This window comes from Diadema setosum, chromosome 7 (genome assembly GCF_964275005.1).
Source record: "Diadema setosum chromosome 7, eeDiaSeto1, whole genome shotgun sequence".
In the NCBI taxonomy this organism is placed as follows: Eukaryota; Metazoa; Echinodermata; class Echinoidea; order Diadematoida; family Diadematidae; genus Diadema; species Diadema setosum.
Window position 1 is genome coordinate 25249351 of NC_092691.1, and position 22540 is coordinate 25271890.

Below are 22540 nucleotides of genomic sequence, written 5' to 3' on the forward strand. Positions count from 1 at the left end.
TCGTTTACCTGTATAGAAAGGGCGGGGATACACACTTATCGCAATTATCCGGATTTGAGAGTAATACACTCTACTACTTTTCTTCATCTTTCCCTCAACAAAGACCATGGTAATTCAAAACAAACAAACAAACTAACTAACTAACAAACAAGCAGTTGCATTATATCAGAACGTACACAAATGTTTGTGTTTCATGTATGTATATGTCATCTCTTGATGTATAGTACGCATTTGTTGTCGTTTTTACAGTGTTTCCTAATAAATGCCTATAGCGAAAACCCAACACAACTTTTATCAAGGAGGAAAGGGAACTTACATTTAAATATAACATAGTTTACAGAAATCAGACATGTAAATAAGGCAATCATATACATCCGCACGGCCGATTATAATCTCTTACTTTGATTATCAAACATGATCGCCGGCATTTACGTGCTTTTTTCTAATTTTTTGAACTTTGCCTCATTTTCTCTTTTTTTGAAACAACTGCTCGAAACATTTAAAAATCGTAACACAGTCTGCTAACCCACAACATGATATTCCATTTGATTCGTCACTTATTGTTGGTCGGGTGACGCCAAATGCTGGAATCTCGAGCGATGATACACGGCATTTTGTTTGTTGGTTTTCGTCTCATCGCTCAAAAGAATTTTGACTACGATTACAGAGGTATCATCTACAAGACATAACTGATAGTTTACAGTAGTGATCATCAATTCAGTAAGGATTAGTCAAGTCATGAATTCACTTTACCCATCATGTCTTTTCGAACTACGACATTGTTTGGGTAACCGCGCCTTTTTGTTCTCATAGTTCAAACTAATTCTTGACATAATCAAAACAAATAATTTTCTTTATATAATTTCTCAAAATACTCGAAAGATGGCCTAAGTCAAAATTTTCTACAAAGATTGCATACGGCAATCTTTACTAGCCTCAACAAGTTGTCTAGAGCTATCAGTTCCCCCTATGACGATGATTTCGATTCTGAATTTGCATCGAACTACTTTCAAAACAGCTATTACCTTTATATTTCGATTAATAAACATGTCTTTTGAATTCATAACCAACATTCGTAATCGTAACCATACAGTAACATAATACTGCATGTCAATAAAAGTTGGAAAATGTAAATGCTATGTCAGTAGCGCAAAATAAATGAGTACCGATTATCTTCATACATTCTAATTCCTAAATGATGTCGCTACGAAAATGACGCATGGTTTGACGACTGCTTCTAGCAAATAAAAGTAAAAAGGAATGGGATATACTTCTAATGATAGTACCACGCCGTACAATGCATTTCACTGTATTTGGTAACGTTTGGTTACGTTTCTGTGCGCTTTACGTACGGAAAATAAAAGGCAAATTGATGCTATTAACATGCTTACACACAACGCATTCAAAATGTTTTTTGAAATACACCGTGTGCAATATAATATTTTAGTATGCGTTTTGAAACTTTGAATTTGCGAGTCCTTTATAAAGTTATAAGCAGGGTTATTACATTATCAAGCAGAAATTTAAGTATTTAGGGATTAGGATTTGCGCAGACGACTAACAGTGCTATATATAGCGATCGTTCGCAACAGAGACAATCCTCTTCATTAGATATACAATGTAATTCTGTCTTCATGAATTGAAAGAGAAACGAAAAGAAGTCAACTTTTTAACTTCATGTAGCTTTCTCACCAATTGAACTTGATTTGATCCGCCATGCATGATATTGCTGTGTGTTCTATTAATTCTATTAAATTATCTAATCGGCGTGCTTGTTTTTTATGCAGAATATCACAAGTAAGTTTAATTCATTGAAGTTCATAATATTTGTACATATGGCGTGTTCGTAGTTTCGTATTTTCATTTTTATGATATATCATTTGTCCATTATCTGATTCTGACCACGAAAATATGGTGACTGTTTAAATGCGGAGCATGTACTGGAAAAATGTAATGTCTCCTGTCAGTATAGACAAACAAATTTCTAGTCTATCCCCGCTTTAAATGGAAATGAAAAAAAAAAAGAAAACAAGTTCGACTTTCAGTAGATTTCAACCGTTTTGTATAGTGCCTGATTCATGTAATGGACACAATTCTTTAGCACATAAGCAATCACACAACTTTCGGGAATAGATGTATGTCTTAATGATTGTATCTCATGGAAGAAAACTCGTCTCCTTGCCTGAATTTTAGCTTCTTCCTGTTCAAGCTTGCGTGAGAGAAATAGTTGAACATCAATCGCAATCATTAAGAGAGGCACATCCTTAAAAATAAGCACAGGAGTACTGTTTTCTGTATGTTCCGTAGAGCTGTAAAATGCAGCTCTATGGTATGTTCACAGGTATTCTGTTGTAAACGCGGTGCGCTTAGTCTTTATTCAAGGGAATATCCAAAGCTTATGATACAGTGTATATCCTTTTATCTTAAAACAACAACAACAACAACAACAACCAAAAAAAAAAGATTCCTCTTGAATTTTACCGTATTTTGCAATTATCTATCATTTTCCGGCAAAAACGCTAGTGTGAAAACGCTAACACCACGCCGATGTCGCTTTATTTTCATCCAACAAAAGAGGATAATGCAAAAACAATGGACCGGTACACTACAATACATTATAATGAATAATATTGTAAATAAACAGAGTGATTTTTGTTTAAAATTGATTTATTTGTTTAGAGGGTAGTATAAAATAGTATAGATAATCCCTCATATGAGGAACTTTAGATATGATAACGGTACATTGGTCCAGATGAAGACTATATAAGCGCACTGCGTGACAGCTGTGGACATCATAACCCTTTGGATATTCCCTTCGCTGCCTTGAATAAAGACTAAGCGCATCGCGTTTACAACAGAACACCTGTGGACGTACGGATGACAGTGCTCTTCTTTTTATAGCGGTTAGTTTCGATTCAGAAGTATAGGGATATAAAAACGAGACCAAATTGGTTTAAAAAAAAAAATATGACTAAGCTACTCATTTGGAAATGCTATCATAGCTTGATAAGCATATCTCTGCCCGACAAACAAACTGACACCAAAAAGGTTTTGCCACCTCAGGTGGTACCAACAACCCATTTTTCGGGTCTTGGCCCATGGACTATAAATTGAAGTGTGTTCATGCTACATTTGAAGGGATAGCATATAGCGAAGGGAAAACAAACCTGAATGGCCATCTTCAGGAAGCTATTTTTTGTTGGCGATTATGAATTACTTAACTATGAAATTGAAATAAAAACATACAGAAAAACGACTGCAAAATCTTTGCATAATGTGCCATTATTTATAATCAAGTTTCCATTACTTTTCTTTTATGATACATTTCCTTCGATTAGTGCTCCTTTATTCTTTCCCATTACATTTCATCACTTTCCTTTCCGGCTTTCCACTTCATTCCCGCCTACAAACGTATACAGATATTTTGCCCGTATATACAATCTCAAAAGATATTGCCATAACATAGATAGGCAAACCTGACCGGATGTAACATTACATTTCGATTGCTAAAGTGTGATCGGATTACCATCCATCAAAAAGAATTTAGAAGACCATCATATTTCTCCCCCCCCCCCACCCTCTTTGATCTCTCTCCCTCTCTTTCCAGTTATCCAATTCTTTGATTGAATAATATCATTAGTGAAGATCACTTCTCGATGATGCTTTGCCTGTATTATATATTTATATATTTATATATATACATATATATATATATATATATACAACAATATCTAATATATGTACATTCATCAAACAACATTTAGAAGACCAGCCTATTTTTCTTCCTCTCTCTTTCTCTCCCTTTCAATCTTTCTTCTCATCGCTATAGATTCCAGTGTTTCGCCTGAAGACCGGAAGACCTCATAAATGTTCTATCAAATATACAAATTCCACAAAACAATAGTCTTTCCGGTTAGTGATGAGTTTTCATCATAATAATATTATAACAAATAACTTCTGTCTTATCACTATGTGAAATCTTATTTCATGTGATTCGTAATGAGCAATACTTCTTGGCAGTAGAGTTTTAAGTCAATTATAACATTGCACATACAATTGGCAGCATTTAACCCCTACTGTTGAATCACAAATGTGCTCGTTGATCTCTTTTATTAAATCCCATGGAAACCTTAAGTCATATCTGTAGGCAGACATAATGGATAATTCCAGAAAGTAAACTTCTTATACCAAAAAAAAAAAAAAAAAAGAGAAGAAACTTCTGTGTGGATGGCAGGTACCGCAATAGCATGGATTTTTTTCAGATTTAGTTATCAAAAGTTGTCAAAGAAAGCAAGAAAGATGCAATGATTTATTTGAATATTGAAAATCCCATCAGGCTCTTGTCAACATTATGAAAGGGATAATTGCTGAAACAAAACCGAGAAAATAACTCAAATGAAAGATTGGTCTGCGAAACTCAACTTCGATGTTGCTTGAAGTTTTTTTTTTCTTTCTCTCATACCTATGAATGACAGTCTGATTATGTCATTTACAGGTCGTTCAAATAATCTACTTGGCCAACAAACCAAATAGAGGATATTCTGTATAACATTCATGCAACGCAAGAGCCGATGGTTATTGCCTTTATGGGGTCCTATATATTCATCATGGTGAAACACAGCCTAACATATGCGAATGTTTTACGCAAGAATACTTTGAATAGACCAGGTGGCCAGAGTATCAGGTTACATTGTACCTTATTGAATAGACAGGATGTTGATATAAAGACATTCCTGGACGCGCTCGTAGAAAAGTCGGGGATTATGAGCATAATAGAGAAGTTCAAAGGCCGATTACAGACGGTCTCCTTTTTTCTGCACCGGTCCATAGAATGCATTTGCCTTCGTAGAAAGCGCTCCAAATTTGTGAAGAGTGATTCAATTTTGTGAGAGATGGACCTGTGATAACCCATCGCTTCAATTGAACACTTTGTTTAGGAGCAAGGTATTTTGGGCAATAAAAGCATGAAATGTTCTTGTCTTATCTCATGTGTATCGATGAAATCAAATGTTTTCATGCTGCTATTGAAGTGGTTTATTCACTTATCGTGCCAGCGTAACATATATATATATAAGGATATATATGCATTTAGGTAGGACTACATTTTTTCATTCCATTAGACTTCTCGCACTCATGCACATTGCAGCATTTTCATATTCATAAACGATTGCAGCAAATGCTCATTTCCTTTATACATTATGCTTATTGAATGAGATTAGTTCTTCATTTCTTTCTTGTCTTTTATCGGGGGATGACTGGTACTGTATAAACAATTAAACAAATATTGATTTACACTCATGACATAAGAGAAGAACAATTCAGCAAAATTAGCCGTCTGTTATGAGAGATTGAAGAATGCCAGGAGAAATGTTGTTTATTTCAACAAAGATATTGCCTTTTCCTTATTTTCTCAAGTGATGTAATAATTTTAGGCCTTCAAGCCTGTGTGGCTTGTGCTTGTCATACTTCTATGATCATGTCGGCTTCTTCTACAGCTGCTGGAGTATACGCGATGGCCAGCCTTTTTTTGTTGTTGCTAAATTGAATTAACTTCTGCGTCGAATTCGGGAATGGTCACCTGCGACCCTGTTTGAAAAGACGCTCTCTCACATGGAGACGAATTTGAATTGTCTACGGGCATTCTAATTTGAATACGTTTTTTTGAAGTGATAGGATATAGTGAGAGGAAACTGAGATTGAATTATGAACATATTCATGGCGCTATCTTTTTTTTCTTTTATTTTGTCGACGAGTTCGAATTACATAACTGTAAAATTAGAAAACAAACGTACACACACACACACACACACAGAAAAAAAATGACTATGAAATCTTCGCATAATGTTAAACCATTTTGAACACTCGAATATGCCATTTTCTCTTCCTTTGTAATACATTTGCCTCGATTCGTGCTCCTTCATTTTTATCTCATTGCATCACATTACTTTCCTTTCCAGCTATCCACTATGTCTTCTTTATTCTCATCATCTTCAATTAGTCGTCTAGATTGAATATCCTCATCGATGGTGGCGATCACTTATCCAAGATACTTTGCCCGTATTATTATGTATAATCTAATAAGATATCACCATAACACAGATTATAGGCAAACCTAGCCGTGTATAATATTTCATTTCGTTTGCAAAAGTGTGTTAAGATTACCATTCATCGAACAAAATTTAGAAGACCAGCCTATTTTATTTTTCTCTCTCTATCTCTCAATCTTTCTTCTTATCGCATAGACTCCGATGTTTCATAGGCAGACCGGAAGAGCTTATAAATGTTCCGTCAACTGACTTGAACATGTGTTTTATAAGATCATATAGTTGTAAGTGAATATATAATTATATAAATGTATATATATATATATATATATATATATATATATATATATATATATATATTCTCCACCCTTTCTCATGTCTCTCTCTCTCTCACACACACACGCGCGCACACACACACACACACATAGACAAAACAATAATCTATCCCGTTTGCTGATGACTTTTATCATATATATCATATCACAGTACACTGTGTAAGATTTAATCTCACTTGATGTGTAGTGAACAATATCTCATCCCGACATTACGGTGTATATAGGGTTGAAAGTGAATCGTGATTGCACATAAACTTTGCAACATTAAACCCGACAGGAAACCTACAAATGCGCTCGTTGATCTCCTTTATTGATCCCATGGAAACCTAAGACATATAATTATGGTCGAAATCTGGAGGCAGTCATGATAGATAAATTCAAAAAGAAAACGTCTCTATACAAAAAAAAAAAAAAAAACACAGATAAATAAATAAATAAATCGTGGATTTCACAGGTTTAGTCATCATTAGTTGTCAAAGATTGCGAGAAAGGTGCAATGATTTAATTGAATATTGAACATCCCATCAGGCTTTTGTCAACATTATAAAAATTGTTGAAACAAAACCGAGAAACCAACTCAAATGGAAGATTAGTTCGCGAAACTCAACTTCGATGTTGCTTGAAGTTGTTGTTTGTTTTTCTGTCATACTTATGAATGACAGCCTGCTTATAAGATCGTTAAAAGAATCTATATACTTGACCAACGAACCAAATGGAGGATCCCTGTATAGCATTCATACAACGCAAGAGCCGATATTGCTACTACGGGGTCCTATATATTCATCATGGTGAAACACAGCCTAACATAATTACGCGCGTGTATTACGCAAGAATACTTTGAATAGACCAGGTGGCCAGAGTATCAGGTTACATTGTACCTCCATGAATAGTCAAGAATGTTGATACAAAAACATCCCTGGACGCGCTCGTAGCCGCCATCTGAAAAGTCGGGGATTATGAGCATAATAGAGATGTTCAAAGGCCGATTACAGACAGCCAGTTTTTCTGCACCGGTCCATCGAATACATTATAATGAGGTGCTTCGTATGTATTATGTAACCTTTTTAACGGACCCCAATGATTTAATGGTTGTTGGGAATCGAATGTGCAAGTTCTCATGTGGTTGTTACCAACATTTATCATAGCATTTATACTTCGACAATGACATACGCTGCAATAAAGCGAGAAACAAGACATATGGCAGAAGTTTTTTGTTCTTTTCTATCTCTTTCTCTCATACGCTTAGCATTCACGGGAAATTGTATATAAAAATTACGATGTTTGATATTTTGATGCTTGCAGCATTTTCAAAGAAACCTTGGGATAACTAGACCGGTGGTGTAATGTAAAACATTTTCTTGAATAAAGAAACGATTCAATCAATATCTATATATATTTGTGTATATGTATATAATATATATATATATATATGTATATATATATATATATATGTATATATATATATATATATATATATTTCTTAATCTATGTATATGTATTTTGCCAAGATTACAAACCTATCGAGACGGAAACTGTTAATATACCGACCTATCCTGCAGCGACGATGTTTTTTTTTTTATCTCCTGCTTACGACAATGTGTAAGCTCTACATATATTTCAAAGCTTTCGGGGAATATCAGAAAGGACAAAGAATGTGTGTGTGTGTGTGTTTTTTTTTTAAGAGAGGCAAAAATAGTAAAAATACTAATACACCATACTGATAATGTAACAATATGGAACATCTACAATGTACATTTATTATTACCTTTTGAGTGATCATCAACATCATCATCATCATCATCAACAAATGGTTCCCTTGATGTAATTATACAATAGCTTTTCTCTGTTGTTGTTAATTGTCATTATTACCATGATTATTTCTACACTGTTCAAGTTATCGAGTGATAAAGACACACATACAACCACACAATTTTTCTAATTTCTTTGCAAGGAGAGATACATGTACACACGGTGATGGTACTCCATATTCTTAGAAAGATTGCAAGTGATCTCTGCAATGTAGAAAATCGTCCATTTTTGGACAGGCATGAGTGTTTACATGTAATACGCAGTTGCACAGACTTGTAAGGGCTTTCATTGAACATTGTACAGTGTGTACATCGTATCGTCTTCTCGCGATCGCTTGCAGGCACACAGGCATGGGCACGGATCCACAGACATGGACACGCAGGCGCACACATAGTCATGAGCACACACTTACAAAGGGGATATTATTATTTACAATGCATGCACGCACGGCCTCCAATGGATTCGCACGCAGGATGCTAGTCCACTGCCTAGACTGCCTTCGTATACCGCCAATGAGGGCGTATGAGAGAGTGAAAAAAAGATAAGAGTCCCGTGTCGGGACTAGCAGGATGCTAGATTCGCACGGACTCGCACGGTAGCGTGCCAGCACCACGCACGGTACCGTGCCAACACCTCGCACGGTAGCGTGCCAGATGGTCCGCACTCGACGGTGGCACGCAGCCGCACGGAGGCGCACTGACTGGCACGCAGCCGCACGGAGGCGCACGAGGTCGCACGGGGTCGCACGGGGGCGTACAGAAGCGCACGCACCCGCACGAGGCCGTATGAAATGGCACGGAGCCGCACGCACCCGTGCGAAACCGCACGCAGCCGCACGAAGCAGCCCCGTGCGCAGTGCGTGCGGGAGTAACATAACTTAATGGTCTGACTGTATCTACAGAACCCCATACACATATCTACTAAATCCCTCGAACACGGCCACACAACAACAAAACTATTGAAAATTTCTACATTCTTTTCACAAATTTTACGAATCACTCACGTGAATTGAGATACTTGGACTATGAGCATGGTATTTCAGTCCATAGTGAGCCCTCACGCAACATACACTGAGCAAAAAGTCCAATCTTAACCCGGAATGCTGTGATCATCGCGGGGCCATTCAAAATAAACCTTTCCCAGCTTTGAACGATGCAAATTGCGCTGCTAGAGTTTGTACGCCCGCGAAGTCGACAGCGCCCTCTTTGCCCAGTGCTGCGCCGACATTTCAAATCATTTCTGCAATTTCTACGATTTCTGCGGCGTACAGGATTAAAAAAGGTGCAATTTTTGGTAAGTTATAAAATGAGTATATCAATATCAATAGCTGAAAACGGTAGCTAAATAGATAAAGTTTTCACCTTATGTAGTCTTAGTAACAAATATGGTGCAGTAAATTCAAAATCGCATCAGCGCCCCGGAATACAGAGATTACGGAGTGTCCACACCGTACAGCCCTGTCGCGACTTACACTTGTGTACAGCGACAGGGCTGTGTATAGTTAATAAGCTGTGGATAAGATAATGGGCTAAAAGTTCAGAGGTCACTTAATCCATTGTCTCTGAGAATTTCATTTCCCACCATAACTCATAACCTTACAACTTGCCAATCAGAAATTTTTGCCTCAGCAGATAAAATTTTCCAGAAGTAACAATTATTTCAGAACAGAAGGAGGGGTGCTACTTCACCTGGTGTTAATATATTTGTATGTTTTCTCTCTTTTTTTTTTCTATCAGTGAAAGACAAGGCAGATGTTCTACTCCAAGTCGAAGACCTAACAACAGTGAAAGATGAGCTGACTGCTGAGGTCAGTAGCTTAATTTTTGCCACCCATTGGACTTATGTGAAAGAGTGATGGTTGCTACTTCCCTCCCCTTTCATATTAAAGCCTTCAGTGATGTAGTGGAGAAGGTCTTCAGGGTGTTGTCTTGATGAAGTCCTAGGTGTAAACAGGTTCTTTGCTCACCACGTCTTGGCAGGCCTGAGCTCTGAATAATCTTTCACGTCCTCACTTTAGAATTAATCCATCATTACATCTGAAAAAGTTGTTTTAATAGCTTTCATTACGAAATCAAACTAAGTCACTGATGTGACAGACTGTAAGATTCCTGTTGTTGTATACAGGAGAGTAGAAGATGTTAAACGTCTTCCAAATTGGAAAAAAAAAAATAAATCAAGTATGAACCTACTCTGGATTGTCACATAATATAAATACCTATTCATTATATTATACTGTTTGCCAAATATGCTTTACATTAATTGCCTGAACTGCTTATGTTGGAGCAACTATATAATTAATGGTAACCTTTTTATATTTCTTTTTAGGAAAATGGCAACCCTCATTTATACATCGTTTGAAAGCTGATGCTTTTCTTCCGTGCTTGATACCGCTTACAGGTTGCAGAACTCTATGGTGCTTTGGAGCAGGAAAAGTCAAAAGTGTCCAGTCTAAAGTCTGAACTTCAGAGACTACAAGAGAAGAAAAAGTAGCTCAACAACTAGAATAGACACTGCTTCATTATCAAAGGAGGGTAAAGAAAGAACCCACCCAAGAAATCCATGACGAATGGACGTGGAAACAATCATAAGCTGCATCAGTGGTGCAGCCATAAAACATTTTGCATGCTTTAGGACATATGACTGCCGCAAAGCAGAGGATACCATGTTATGTAATATGTTGGTGATGTTGCGAGTACAGAGCTGGTGAGGAAAATCTGTGCCAAAATGTGACGGTGATTTTCATGGGTGTGACAACTGCAAGAGGGAGCAGCATTACCAACGGGAGCTGTGGAGGAGAGCATCTTCCGGTGTGGCTACATCACCAACATTCATCCACTCATCATGTGGAAGAGGAAGAGCATTTACCCATGTTCCGGCTGTGCTTGTCTTCTGAATTTCTTCAATGTTACAGTAAAGTCATTTGATGTCCTACTATTTTTATTGTTATCCCCCCCCCCCCCCCTTTTACCTGGAGACATAGGTGTGACTATGCATCACAAAACCAACAAAAAGTCACATGCTCTGATATTGTGTGAGGACTCAAAACTCAAATCTTGAGTTCACATTGTCTGAAAGAGCAATTCTTCTTCTGCATATTCTGAAGTTTAGGATCACAAAGTGATTGAGAAGGTTAGTTCCTGGCAGTTTTCTAGAATGCTTTTTTTTTTTTTTTGTAGAATAGTGTAATTAGGTATATATATTTTCCCCTTTACACACTCTTCCCTTTTAACTCTAATAACTTTTAAAAGGATGATGCTACTGCTTTTAAAGTTGTATTGGTAATGGATAGCATGTGTTAGTAAAGCATGCTCAATTTCCACTCAATCTAATAATTCCTTTTATTGTTGTTTCCATGGTGTTTCACATCTTGTTTGCTCAGGTTTTCTTTTTTTGCCCCATTCATTGCACAACTAGTGTAGCACAGCCTGGTACAAGATGAAGCGCTTGAATAGACCAAACACTACTAGTATGTCAGAACCTCGTTTTATCGGTATGCACTTTTCCAATATTCAGATGAGTTAGGAGAGCCCATTTGAATTTAGTTATACAGTACATCTAAAGTCTGCTCTTTCAGAATATGTCCTTCACTATAAATCCATGCCTGGCAACTTTTTTGTTGGTTTGGTGATGCAGGGTCACATAAACCTTTCACATGTGATATAAAATATACAATGAAATGCATAAAACAGTGTAAGATACATAGGCTGTTTTGATTTTGTGATAAATGCCATGCTACCCAGATAAAATCACACATCTTTTAAAGCCAGGGATACTGGAAAACAAGCTGAATTATATTGCAGATGAAAAAGAATTGTGCGATATCTTCTGTAATGGAAAACTTGATAACCCTAATTACATCCATCAAAATATCAAAGTCTAAAAGTCTTGCGGAATTAGTAACTGGTATTCTTAAAACATATTACCATGGTACTGTATATTGCCCTATTGTGTTCAAATGCTGAGCTTGTGCATGCTTAAATAAGTCCATTCTACATATCTAAGTTTCTCAAGACTCTCTTGATCTGGAGACTGGTCTTGATACCATGTCTGAAATGGGGGTTGAAAAGTGTGTTGAATGTGCTGTCAGTAGCAAGTGTAGATTTGCAGAATTTGGAAGTATAAAAAACAGAAAATTGATGCTGACAACTTCATCAGGCAATCATACTGTTGGGTCATACAGAGAGGCCAACTATTACATTTTCTTTTTCTTTTCTTGTTGTTGTTGAGGAATTTATACTGTTGTTTTGTTTTCAAGTTTTTGTTTGTTTTTGTTTTTTTTGCCAAAAAATGCCACTATGTGTGAAGTTGTGCAGGAAATAACTGTATATGCCATATATTTCGTGAGTCTAAATTTTCGTGAATCAGGACTTACGGACAATTTCATTAGTGGTTAAATTTGCGATCGTGGAGTCCTGTACTGAACAGAGAAAGGTATATGCATAGGTCACATTCATATCGGCATTAGAGTCAATATTTTCGGTGTTTTTAATTTCACGAATAGCAGCTGACTCGCGAATTTCGCGAAAATGAAAACCTCATGAAATATTTGGTGTATACAGTAACAGACTGTTGCACTTTCAGTGTGTGAAAAAAATCAGCTTGCAGTCCCTGAGATCCCCTGGTCCAAGGGATGTAATGGGTTGAATGGAATGCTACCCTTCCTGTCGAGTACGAGTTCCTCCTCTCGTTCCCAATTTGATGCCTCGGTCAAATCATGGGCATCACTTTTCTGATAGCACAACCACATTCTTGGTGCTAAAGAAATGATTGGTATTGTATCTTTGAGGTTTAGGAAGAGGGTTGGTTCAGGGATGCTGTCTACACTACTTTATAAGCTGTTATTTTCAAGAAGGTTTGATTTTCGTGAATTTCGTGAATCACAGTTTTACCTCAGATTTAACAGCACGCAAAAATGTCGCCATGCGCTAGGGTAAAATCGCATTTACAATAGCCTCTATGTCAAAACAACATCTTGCGAAAATGTCTGTCACCTCCTCATTCGCAAAAATATCTGTGCGTGAAAATAACAGCTTTATATACTTCTGTGTAAGTTTGTGTGAGCTTTCAAGAATTGTTAAGTTCCTCCAACATAAAATTCTTACATGTTTTTTTGTGTTTTTTTTTTTGTGTGTGTATGTGTGTTGGCTTCGAATCCCATACACATCATATGTAAAGAATTTAGAGTTTATACTTCATCTGGATGACTAATAATCTACTGTACATCAGTTCATTGACCTTAAACTTATCATTGTTCTTTGTGAGTACCCAGAGGTTCCTCACTTAAGACGGCCTGCTCTTATTTTGTTGTAAATCTAAGTTCTTGCCCATTCTTTTTTCTTTGGTATCAAAGGTATCATTTCAGGGGAAAAAAAGTATACAACACAAGAATACCTTGAGTGAATGCCACTGCCAAATACATGCTAATACATGCTAATCTCAAAATAGTTGACCTTTGTAGCACAGGTCGAAAAACTGTTAGAAGACAAATGGTACCCCAGAAGGATATAAACATGCTGATTCTGTTGTGTACAAGTAGAAGTCCACAAAAGTCAATGAATTTTGTCTGATCTCTCTGGATTTGACTTACGGGAGGTTAAAAAAAAATGTCATATTGAACAGTACAGGTTGGTACTGGTTGACTGTATTTGCTGGAAAAGATAGAAGACATTCACATGTTGCACTTGTACTTGTGGTTATGCAACTTGTGAATGGTCCTACTTGTCATGCTCTAGTGTTTACTTGAAACCACATTGCCTGTATAATTATTGTTTAGCGCAGAAGCTGCTGGTACTAGTTTCTCACAATGTGGGTCATGAACCACTCAACAAATAGAATATGTAGGTGATATTATTTTCCAAGAATATGTTGGGGTTGAATTGAATGTGAGAAGACATTTGACTTTACCAATTAATAGCATTATTTTGATCTGCCCTTCCTGAGCTTGGAAGGAGTTAGGCAGGCACAAGCTGCCACACCCTTCTACTGGGACAATAGTGTTGAAGTAGCTTTTTTTCTGCGCAAGCACACACAATTTTCATGCAGTGTCAGCTTCTTCATTATCAGTTGCTCTTGCTGTTAGCTACATGAAACATCAACAAGCATTTAATTTTCACTTGTAGCACAGTGCAGCACTGACCACTTTCTTCACCAGAAATGGTTGTCATTGAATTTGATTTCACTTCTTTACTAGAAGCACTTTGTCAACCTATACAAAACAGCCCCTTTAACAGCATTTTTGTTTCAACATCAGCATCATCTGTACATGAGAATTTGAAGGCAACTATTCAGAGAAAAGTATTCAGTCTGTACACGAGAACTTTGAGGCAACTATGCAGAGAAAAGTGTTACCAGGTCTGTACATGAGGATTATTTGTGTCAACTATTCAGAGAAAAGTTGTATGTTTGAAGTGGCCCTTCAGGAAGAGAAGTATTTGACATCAGTGTGAGGTTGGAAGAGAACCAGAAAGCATGATGACATGTGCACTTGTTACACTATATGTAGTACAGATATATGTGTTAACCCATTCCATACTGAATTCTGAAATGCCCATAGCCTTGCTACGCAGGCACCAGTTTCCTGTACGGACCGGGTTAATAAGAGTCAGATACAATCAGATACTTGTTCTGAGTGAGTTTACATCTACAAGTTTATTTGAGTTGTTTATTTGAGACCCTCCATTATACTTTGCAGTCAGGAGTACACTGTTTTATCCAATCGTCAAGTAATGTTATTGGAAGAAACAAATAAACAGAAAGCTCAGGTGGAGTTTTAAACAACATCCCTTCTAATTTCTTCTTGTTTTGTAAATAGAACGAAAAAAAGAGATACAAATTTTCGTTTTCAAAACCATTGACTACAAAATCAGACACCACGGACATTGCAATGAATGCGCTGTCAATAGAATTGCTTAGAGGCCCAGTCTTTGAGTTAGATAGATATAAAACCAAATTTCTTTGGAGATATGAAGATACTGTGGTGTTACATTTCTTGTCCCGCATACTTTCATCTGCGTAAGTAAGTTTAGATGACTTTATCGATACTAAAGTCCATAAAGAATCTGAAGTGTAGGGTATGAGATTAAGGCTTCACAGTTCAGCGGGGGAGGGAGAGATATTTCGACACTTCCTCTTTGCACCCAGTGACATTGCAGCTTACATTTTTCTTTTCCCCAGTCCAAGACAATTAAACTAAATTCAATTAATATGTTGGAAGTAAGTGCTAAATTGGAATGCATAGTCAAGAGACCCATGAATGTTGGCATTGTCACGTGGTTCCTGTTCAATACTGGAATTCATTCCAAGTGCTCTTTGTAGATGTGTAATTTCTTTCCAGTGCAGCCGTGATAACAGTTTGGAATACATTCTTTTTCTTCTTTTTTTAAGCGGCTGCAACCATGAGGCGGTAAAGCGAGAGAGTGTCCTGGCATCATACTGCAAAGTGAAGAGTAGATACTGTACATGTATACCCTGGATTTGTTTGGTTAGACACAAAAGTTCACCAAAGCATGTGTGTAAGTGCATTAGAATGTCTGTTCTGTTATACTGGCAAACCCGACGATATTGTACTATGTTCTGGTAGATACAGCATACATCGACTTGATAGTTTCACATAAGTTGATTTTACTTCAGCTATCCATACCAGTGTTTCAAATGAAAATTATACAGTGCATGACATAATGTCCCAATTTAGTAGAACTTATATAACGTAACTTCCCATTCGTATGAAGTTCAAGTTAAAATGTACCTATATACATAGCTAAAAGATGTCTTATTGCTGTAGACATTTTGGCACACTGACAGAAATGTGCTGTGTTCTTTCTGTACTACGCCCTGGCATGTCCTGTAAGTTTTGTGTAACTTCAACAATTTGTATTCTTTGTAAATGCGTTGTTGATCGTCAAATAAAGATCATTGAATGCACTTTGCGGTAATGGCGTTGTTTCTATTAATGAGGTGAGAAATTAGAGAGAATGCGGGGGGGGGGGGGAGATGTGAGATGTCTCCCTACAGTGTAAATTTTGTACATTTTACAGGAAGACTTGATGGAACATGCCTGTTAACGGCAATTCAGTCACCCTATAAAAGCAAAATCTCCCTCCCCGCGCGGCATCCATCACTGATATTAGTAATAATTAAAAAAAAAATAAAATATCACAGAAATATAACTTGCATTTTTACCTGCAATGTCTGTTGTTAATCATCTTATATTTACATGATAACATGCAAGTCATGCTCACCCTAGACGAGCTGCATTCCAATGTCTTTTTTTCCCCCCAATCATTTTAGTACATAGTACTTTAGCAATGATTGACAGATGATGTCACTGGCAGAATATTGGTATGGGAGTTTTTTTTTTTGTTTTTTTTTTTCCTTTATTGCAATCCGAAAAAGAATAGAAAAAGTTATTATATATTATGAAAAATATGTGGCACGTATGCATATATTCATATCAGTCAACACAAGTCAACATGCATTTGCATTATATACAGTAGTTCCATTCATCATGTATTAATGTAACAAGGGTGTTGCCCGCGGTAAATTACCATGCCAAAAGGAGTACACAACTGACTCTTTTGAATTAAATGAATTTATTTATTTCATTATACATGTAACACCTAAATGGTTGATGTGATATTCCGTGTTTAGGCCTACATGCTTGTTAAAAGTCTCCGGTTATGGCGGATGTGAATTCCGTGCCCTTTCTCTGTGCCAGGTTTGGTCTATGAAATAGCAGGCCGATCCTCCACTCAAGGGGGTCATCTGTACCTCATGCGCATTCCTGATTTGTTTTTTTTTTTTTTGTTTGTTTGTTGTTGTTTTTTTCGGGAAAAGGATAATAAAGGAGCTCAAGTTGGGCAAAAATCTCGAAATATTGTTGAAATAGAGGGTGTTTTAGTATTTTTTTTTTTCCATGAGATATTTTTAATCAGGGTTATTTTCACATCTTACCCAAATAATCCTGAAAGAGGGATTCCAAATAGGATTATTAAAAAAAAATAAATGAATAAATAAAAATCGGAATAGGGCTAGTGGGACTCGGTGTTTGCCTTCTTCCAGAATGATGTGGTTATACTGACGACATCATATATTTTGCTGCAAGGCATACCGCACCGACCGTTTCGCGGGAAATTTCGGCCACAAGCACTGCACATTGTGGCCGTCATGCTGTTTATAGCTTCCCTTCAACAACAACAACAGCAGCAACAACAACAACAACAAAAAAAGCACAAAACAAAACAAAAACCAAACCAAACCAAACAAAACTTCGAAAGGGTCATTTTGCTGACTTCCCTTCCAACAGCCTTTGATAGGGGGTCAAAATTCTAACCCCTTCCCTTCGTTAAATGGGGTATCTCTAAAAATCTGGACAAGCATGATATTATGTGTATCATTGTATTGTTGATCGCCTGAGGGGGAGGGGGATATCAGTCGCCCGTTGAATGTCTGGTGATCATGGAACCATGACGGGGACAGGGTCGTTGCTATATTTGGCTAAAGTAAAGAAATAATATCCAATCATGAAAAGAAATCTTCGAAAAGGTTTTTGATTGTCATAATACAAAAGATATTTCTGTTTTCATATTATGTCACTAGAAACCTAAAGCAATAGGCGGAATGATGAGCTTTGCTTTGTACTCACTTTGGTTCTTTTCTTCGTAGTTACAGTTAGGGGGGGGGGGAACTAGATTTCTTAGGTTATGCATGGAAGTGAGTGTCTTTATGGACTCTGTGAGTGTCGGTGATGTATGTTTCTGTGTATTTGTATGTAAGTTTTGGTTTGCGATGATTTTAGACATTGTTAATTTTTTTGGGATGCAGAAAAAAAAATCATGAATTAGTGAAGCAAAAAAGAAAGCAGATATTGTGTCATTACAAGAGACGTATCTTATATAGACCTCCAGAAGCAGAAACTGAGTGGATAGAAGAAGAAAATGGAGTATGGTAGGCCTACAAGGTGATTGGTTATTGGCAAGCATTCAATCTAAGTTTGTTTAAGGCCTTTTATTTGGTTATATTGTACAAAGGAGACAGGTATCTCGATGAAATTTGTTTTACAAGTCATTGAAATTGATACACTATTTTAAAAGTAATTTAAATGGCTTTCAGCCTGGTAGGTCAATGAAAAGGGAAACTCTGCGCATTTAATAGTGAGCACATTCGTTTTTCCCTTCCAAGGCACAAAAGTAAAAGATTGCAACAATTATCAACTTGTCGTGCATGAGTAAGTGCTCTTCCAAAGACAATGAGACCAAAAAACTAATCTATAAGCACAATAAGAAACATGAATCAATTTGGAAAAGAAAAATAAACCTATGATCTCTATAACGTCTTTGTAGCATCAAAGATAAAGAAAAGTCAACGATATTGGAGGAAAATGAAGAATCTTTAAGAAAATCAAAAGAGGAAGCAATATTATCAACCAAAATGGTAGAATTTTTTATTGTTATTCAAATTCGGAAAATCAAAATAATATTTGGGTTTTTTTTATTTGTCTCAAAAATTCTTAAATTCATAGATTAGAAGAATGAAAATTCCTGTCCATTTTATCACCTTTGTGGCTTTACTCCCTATGTTATTTTAAGTTTAATTGACAGAAATTTTTGACTTTCCACAATAGTTTCCCACTTTGTTTTTGTTTGTGGTTATAAAAAGAGATACAAGAGAACGAAACTTGTTTTTGCTATTTCATCCGTGTCTGTCATTGTTTAAATAAATTGGTCTTTTGTTATCATTGTTAATTTGAAGGGCATTTGCAAAGGGATAACAATTGTGAATGTCAATTTTTGCTTTTGTGACTTGGAGGAAAATTAATGTGTTTACTCATGCGTTAAGTTTCCCTTTATCGACCGACGCAGTTGAGATTGATAGCCAATTACAAAACCTTTATCATGGTAATAAAATACATTGATTTTTACCAAAATCTTGCATGAAAATGTTTTTATTAATGAAGGAAGCTTAATGATTTTGTGGACAATTGAATAGATATTTGGACCGTTACTCATGGTTTCGGTAGAAAGTTCATTTTACAGGCAAGTATTTCTATTTAAGCAGACGTACTTGGTTATTGGTTTATTTTAAATAAGTTGTGTGATATTGTCAAGGAATGCAACATATCAACCTCCAAAAGCTTTTCCTAGCAAGCACAGCAAGCACAAACAATTGTTTGCTGCCCGCAAGAGACCAAGAATTTTCTTTAAAACGTATGCATAAAACGGACATTTTGCTTGTTCTTGCTAGCAATTGCTTAAGATTTTCTAAGTTCTGTAAAACCTAAAGAATTAGATTGTTTTTCATATTGTCTCTATTATCATCGTCAGATGATCACTAACAAACTTTATGTATGATAAACCCTTTTTAGGATTATCGCGTCTAAGCAAATACAATGGATTGTATTGTTATCAACATGTCACAAATATTTCTATATCAATGCCTATGTTTACAGCCAGAGTCAAATGTCAAAACTTTTGCTCAAAGATTGGTGTCTCGAAAATGGACGGAAAAGGCAGAGGTGAAAAAGAACTACACGAGGGATAGCTTGGTATTTGGAGTTCTATATATTATAGTAAAGTACTGGTGCAGCAAAAGAACATGCACTAATTGTTACAGGAAATGGACCCCTCGATAGAGAATATTTTTGTACATGACTGTGTGGTTTGGTTCACCGCCTGCCGAAAGGCAGATCTCTCTTTGATCAAAAAAAAAAAAAAAAAAAAAAAAAATAGTCAGACAGGCGGAGAAGATTCTAGGGGTACAACTACATTTTGAAAATCTTTGTAGGAGTAGAATTATTGAAAAGGCCAAATTAATTATGGATAACGGCTTCATCCTCTGAATGATAATTATGTAGTGTTGAGGTCAGGGAACAGGCTGAGATCGCTTCGATGTAGAACAAGTAGGTTCCTGGACTCCTTTGAGCCTAGCTCGATTAGAATGTTGAATGGAGGAACATTGCTCAGATTGTAATATTTTATTTTTGTAGTTTTGTGTTATAATCATCAAATCTGTATTATATCAAACATCAGATATATGTATATCATTATTATGTATGAGTGCAAGGATGAAGCTGTCTTTATCAATTGCCCCGAGGTTGGTTTGTTTGCTCGTATGTTTCAAATTCAGTGTATTCTGTCATTCGACAAAGATTTTGCAGGGCAAGTTCTGGGCTATTTGGTCAAAGGCCAAAGGTTAAAGTCAAGTGAAAATATTAATTCAGGAGTTATAGAATGATTATGACCGTGGTGTGAAATATGTTTGTTTTTTGGTATGTCAAAAACACATATAGATTCACATTTTTTGTGCCTTCACACACATGCATACACACACACAGACATATAACCTTCAAAATTTTTATACAATCATTAAACTTGCATTCATCTGTATTGTTTAAATCTCTTATATAGTTATTATCAATTTTTTATACACCCGCATTTTTATATGCACACCACATCCAATACAATGTTGACTCATACAGATTAATACTTCTTTGATGTTATATGTTTATGATAATGATAGTGATATTGTATCGCTGTGTATCTTTTGTATGTTTATCATGTCTATGTATCTACGTATGTTACAATGTATACGTGTGCTCTTAATGTATCGATGTAACCGGATATGCATGCAAACATTATATACCAATTATTCAATTCAATTCAATTCAATAGTTTATTTATTTCCATCATCAAAAAGAAAAGAAAGAAAAAGGTGACATGATCCAAAGTGATACAAATTTTTTTCATTTCTCTTACACTCGTCTGATAAAGGATTATCAATTGACACATACTTATACACCCTTATATATTATATGCACACCACATCCAGTACAATGTTGACTCATACAGATTAATACTTCTTTAATGTTATATATTTATGACAATGATAGTGATATTGTATCGATGTATATCTTTTGTATGTCTATCATAATATGTATCTATGTTAAAGTGTATACGTGTGCTTTGTAAATGTATAATGTATTAATGTAACCGGATATGCATGCAAACAAAACAAATTTCCGGAAACGGAAAATAAAATTGAATTGAATTGAATTGAATTGAATTGAATTGAATTGAATTGAATTGAATTGAATTGAATTGAATTGAATTGATCTCCATACAGTAGGGCTGATGGATGGACATGAGCATGGGGTCTACTCGAGATTGACTACGGAAGAAAAAGAGATGCCTCTTAGGACTGTGAATATACAACCAAATCCATCTAGAGGGCTGGAGCATGAGGAAGGGGTTAAAGTGGAATAGTTGCTTTACGGGTCCATGCGACTTTTTTTTTTTCTCTCCAGGGATGAGTTTGATCTTGAATACTGTACTCTCATCCTTCATTAGATCAGGTAGCAGTGCCAAACCTATCCGAATGCCCCGCCGGAGGATTCCCCCAAGCGAGACAGCTGAAGTACGACAACTCCTAAAAGATATGCTCAATATGAAAGTCATGAGACGACCAACAAGTCCCCATGCAAGCCCCATGGTTTTTGTAAGAAGTTCATCAACGCTAAGGATTTATTCCCCTTCCCTCCCTCCCTCCCTCCCTATAGACGAATCACTGGAAGCTATGGAAGGAGATCGCTACTCTTTTCGTCTGTATCTTCAAGGAACTTGAATGGTTTATTAATAATTCATGATGACACTGCTAGTCTGAATTCATGGGAACGGGTGAAATGCATCCACATGAAAAAAAGTAAGCACATGTTTCCATGTGCTTCCATACACTCCATTTCAGGATGAATGAAAACTAGCTATGATAGTTAAATTTTTCAAGAATATGACTTTGTAATAGAGCGTTCAAATCCTGGCCATTGCTCAGGACCATTGTCTACGCCATTGTCTGTCCATTGTCTGGACCATTGTCTGTCCACACACCCCATACACACCAATAGACCCCTGTGCTAAGTGAAAGTTTTGTACAGAGGGTTGAAAATAGAGCAAAATCTGAAACCTAACTTAAAGATTTATCTTGAATTTAAGGAAAATAATTTATGCTTTCATCTTTAAATTACCTCCAACAAAATTGTACACTATGCAGCTATTGCTCATATCAATGTCAGTGTTATCTGATATAGTCGTTAAACTATTAAGGACCAAAAGTGGGAAATGTTTTTTTGTAACCTAGTACTTTTGCATGTACCGTACATATGATATAATATTTATATGCTTCTTCGGTGTCTTAGAATGGCGGAGAGTATTGGAAAAGAGTCGTTATCCCCTCCCCCAAGTAGTCATTGTGTACAGCATGCGCATTCCCGATTTTTCGGAGTAGGGGTATATTTTAGAGGCTAATTCAGAGGAAAAATCCGGAAAATTGCTGAAATAGGGGGTCTTACAGGATTTTCCAGAAATA

General features: G+C 36.4%; 1 protein-coding gene across 1 annotated transcript in view; it reads left to right on the top strand.

Moving 5' to 3' along the window:
• Positions 1-11328, top strand: part of LOC140230866 (G kinase-anchoring protein 1-like) — a 32076-nt gene extending 20748 nt beyond the window's left edge. Inside the window, exons 8-9 of the mRNA XM_072311010.1 lie at positions 9925-9995; positions 10586-11328. Of these exons, the coding sequence (XP_072167111.1) occupies positions 9925-9995; positions 10586-10678 (164 nt within the window). The 3' untranslated portion in view covers positions 10679-11328. The remainder of the gene's footprint in view (positions 1-9924; positions 9996-10585) is intronic.
• The last annotated feature ends 11212 nt before the right edge of the window (positions 11329-22540 follow it).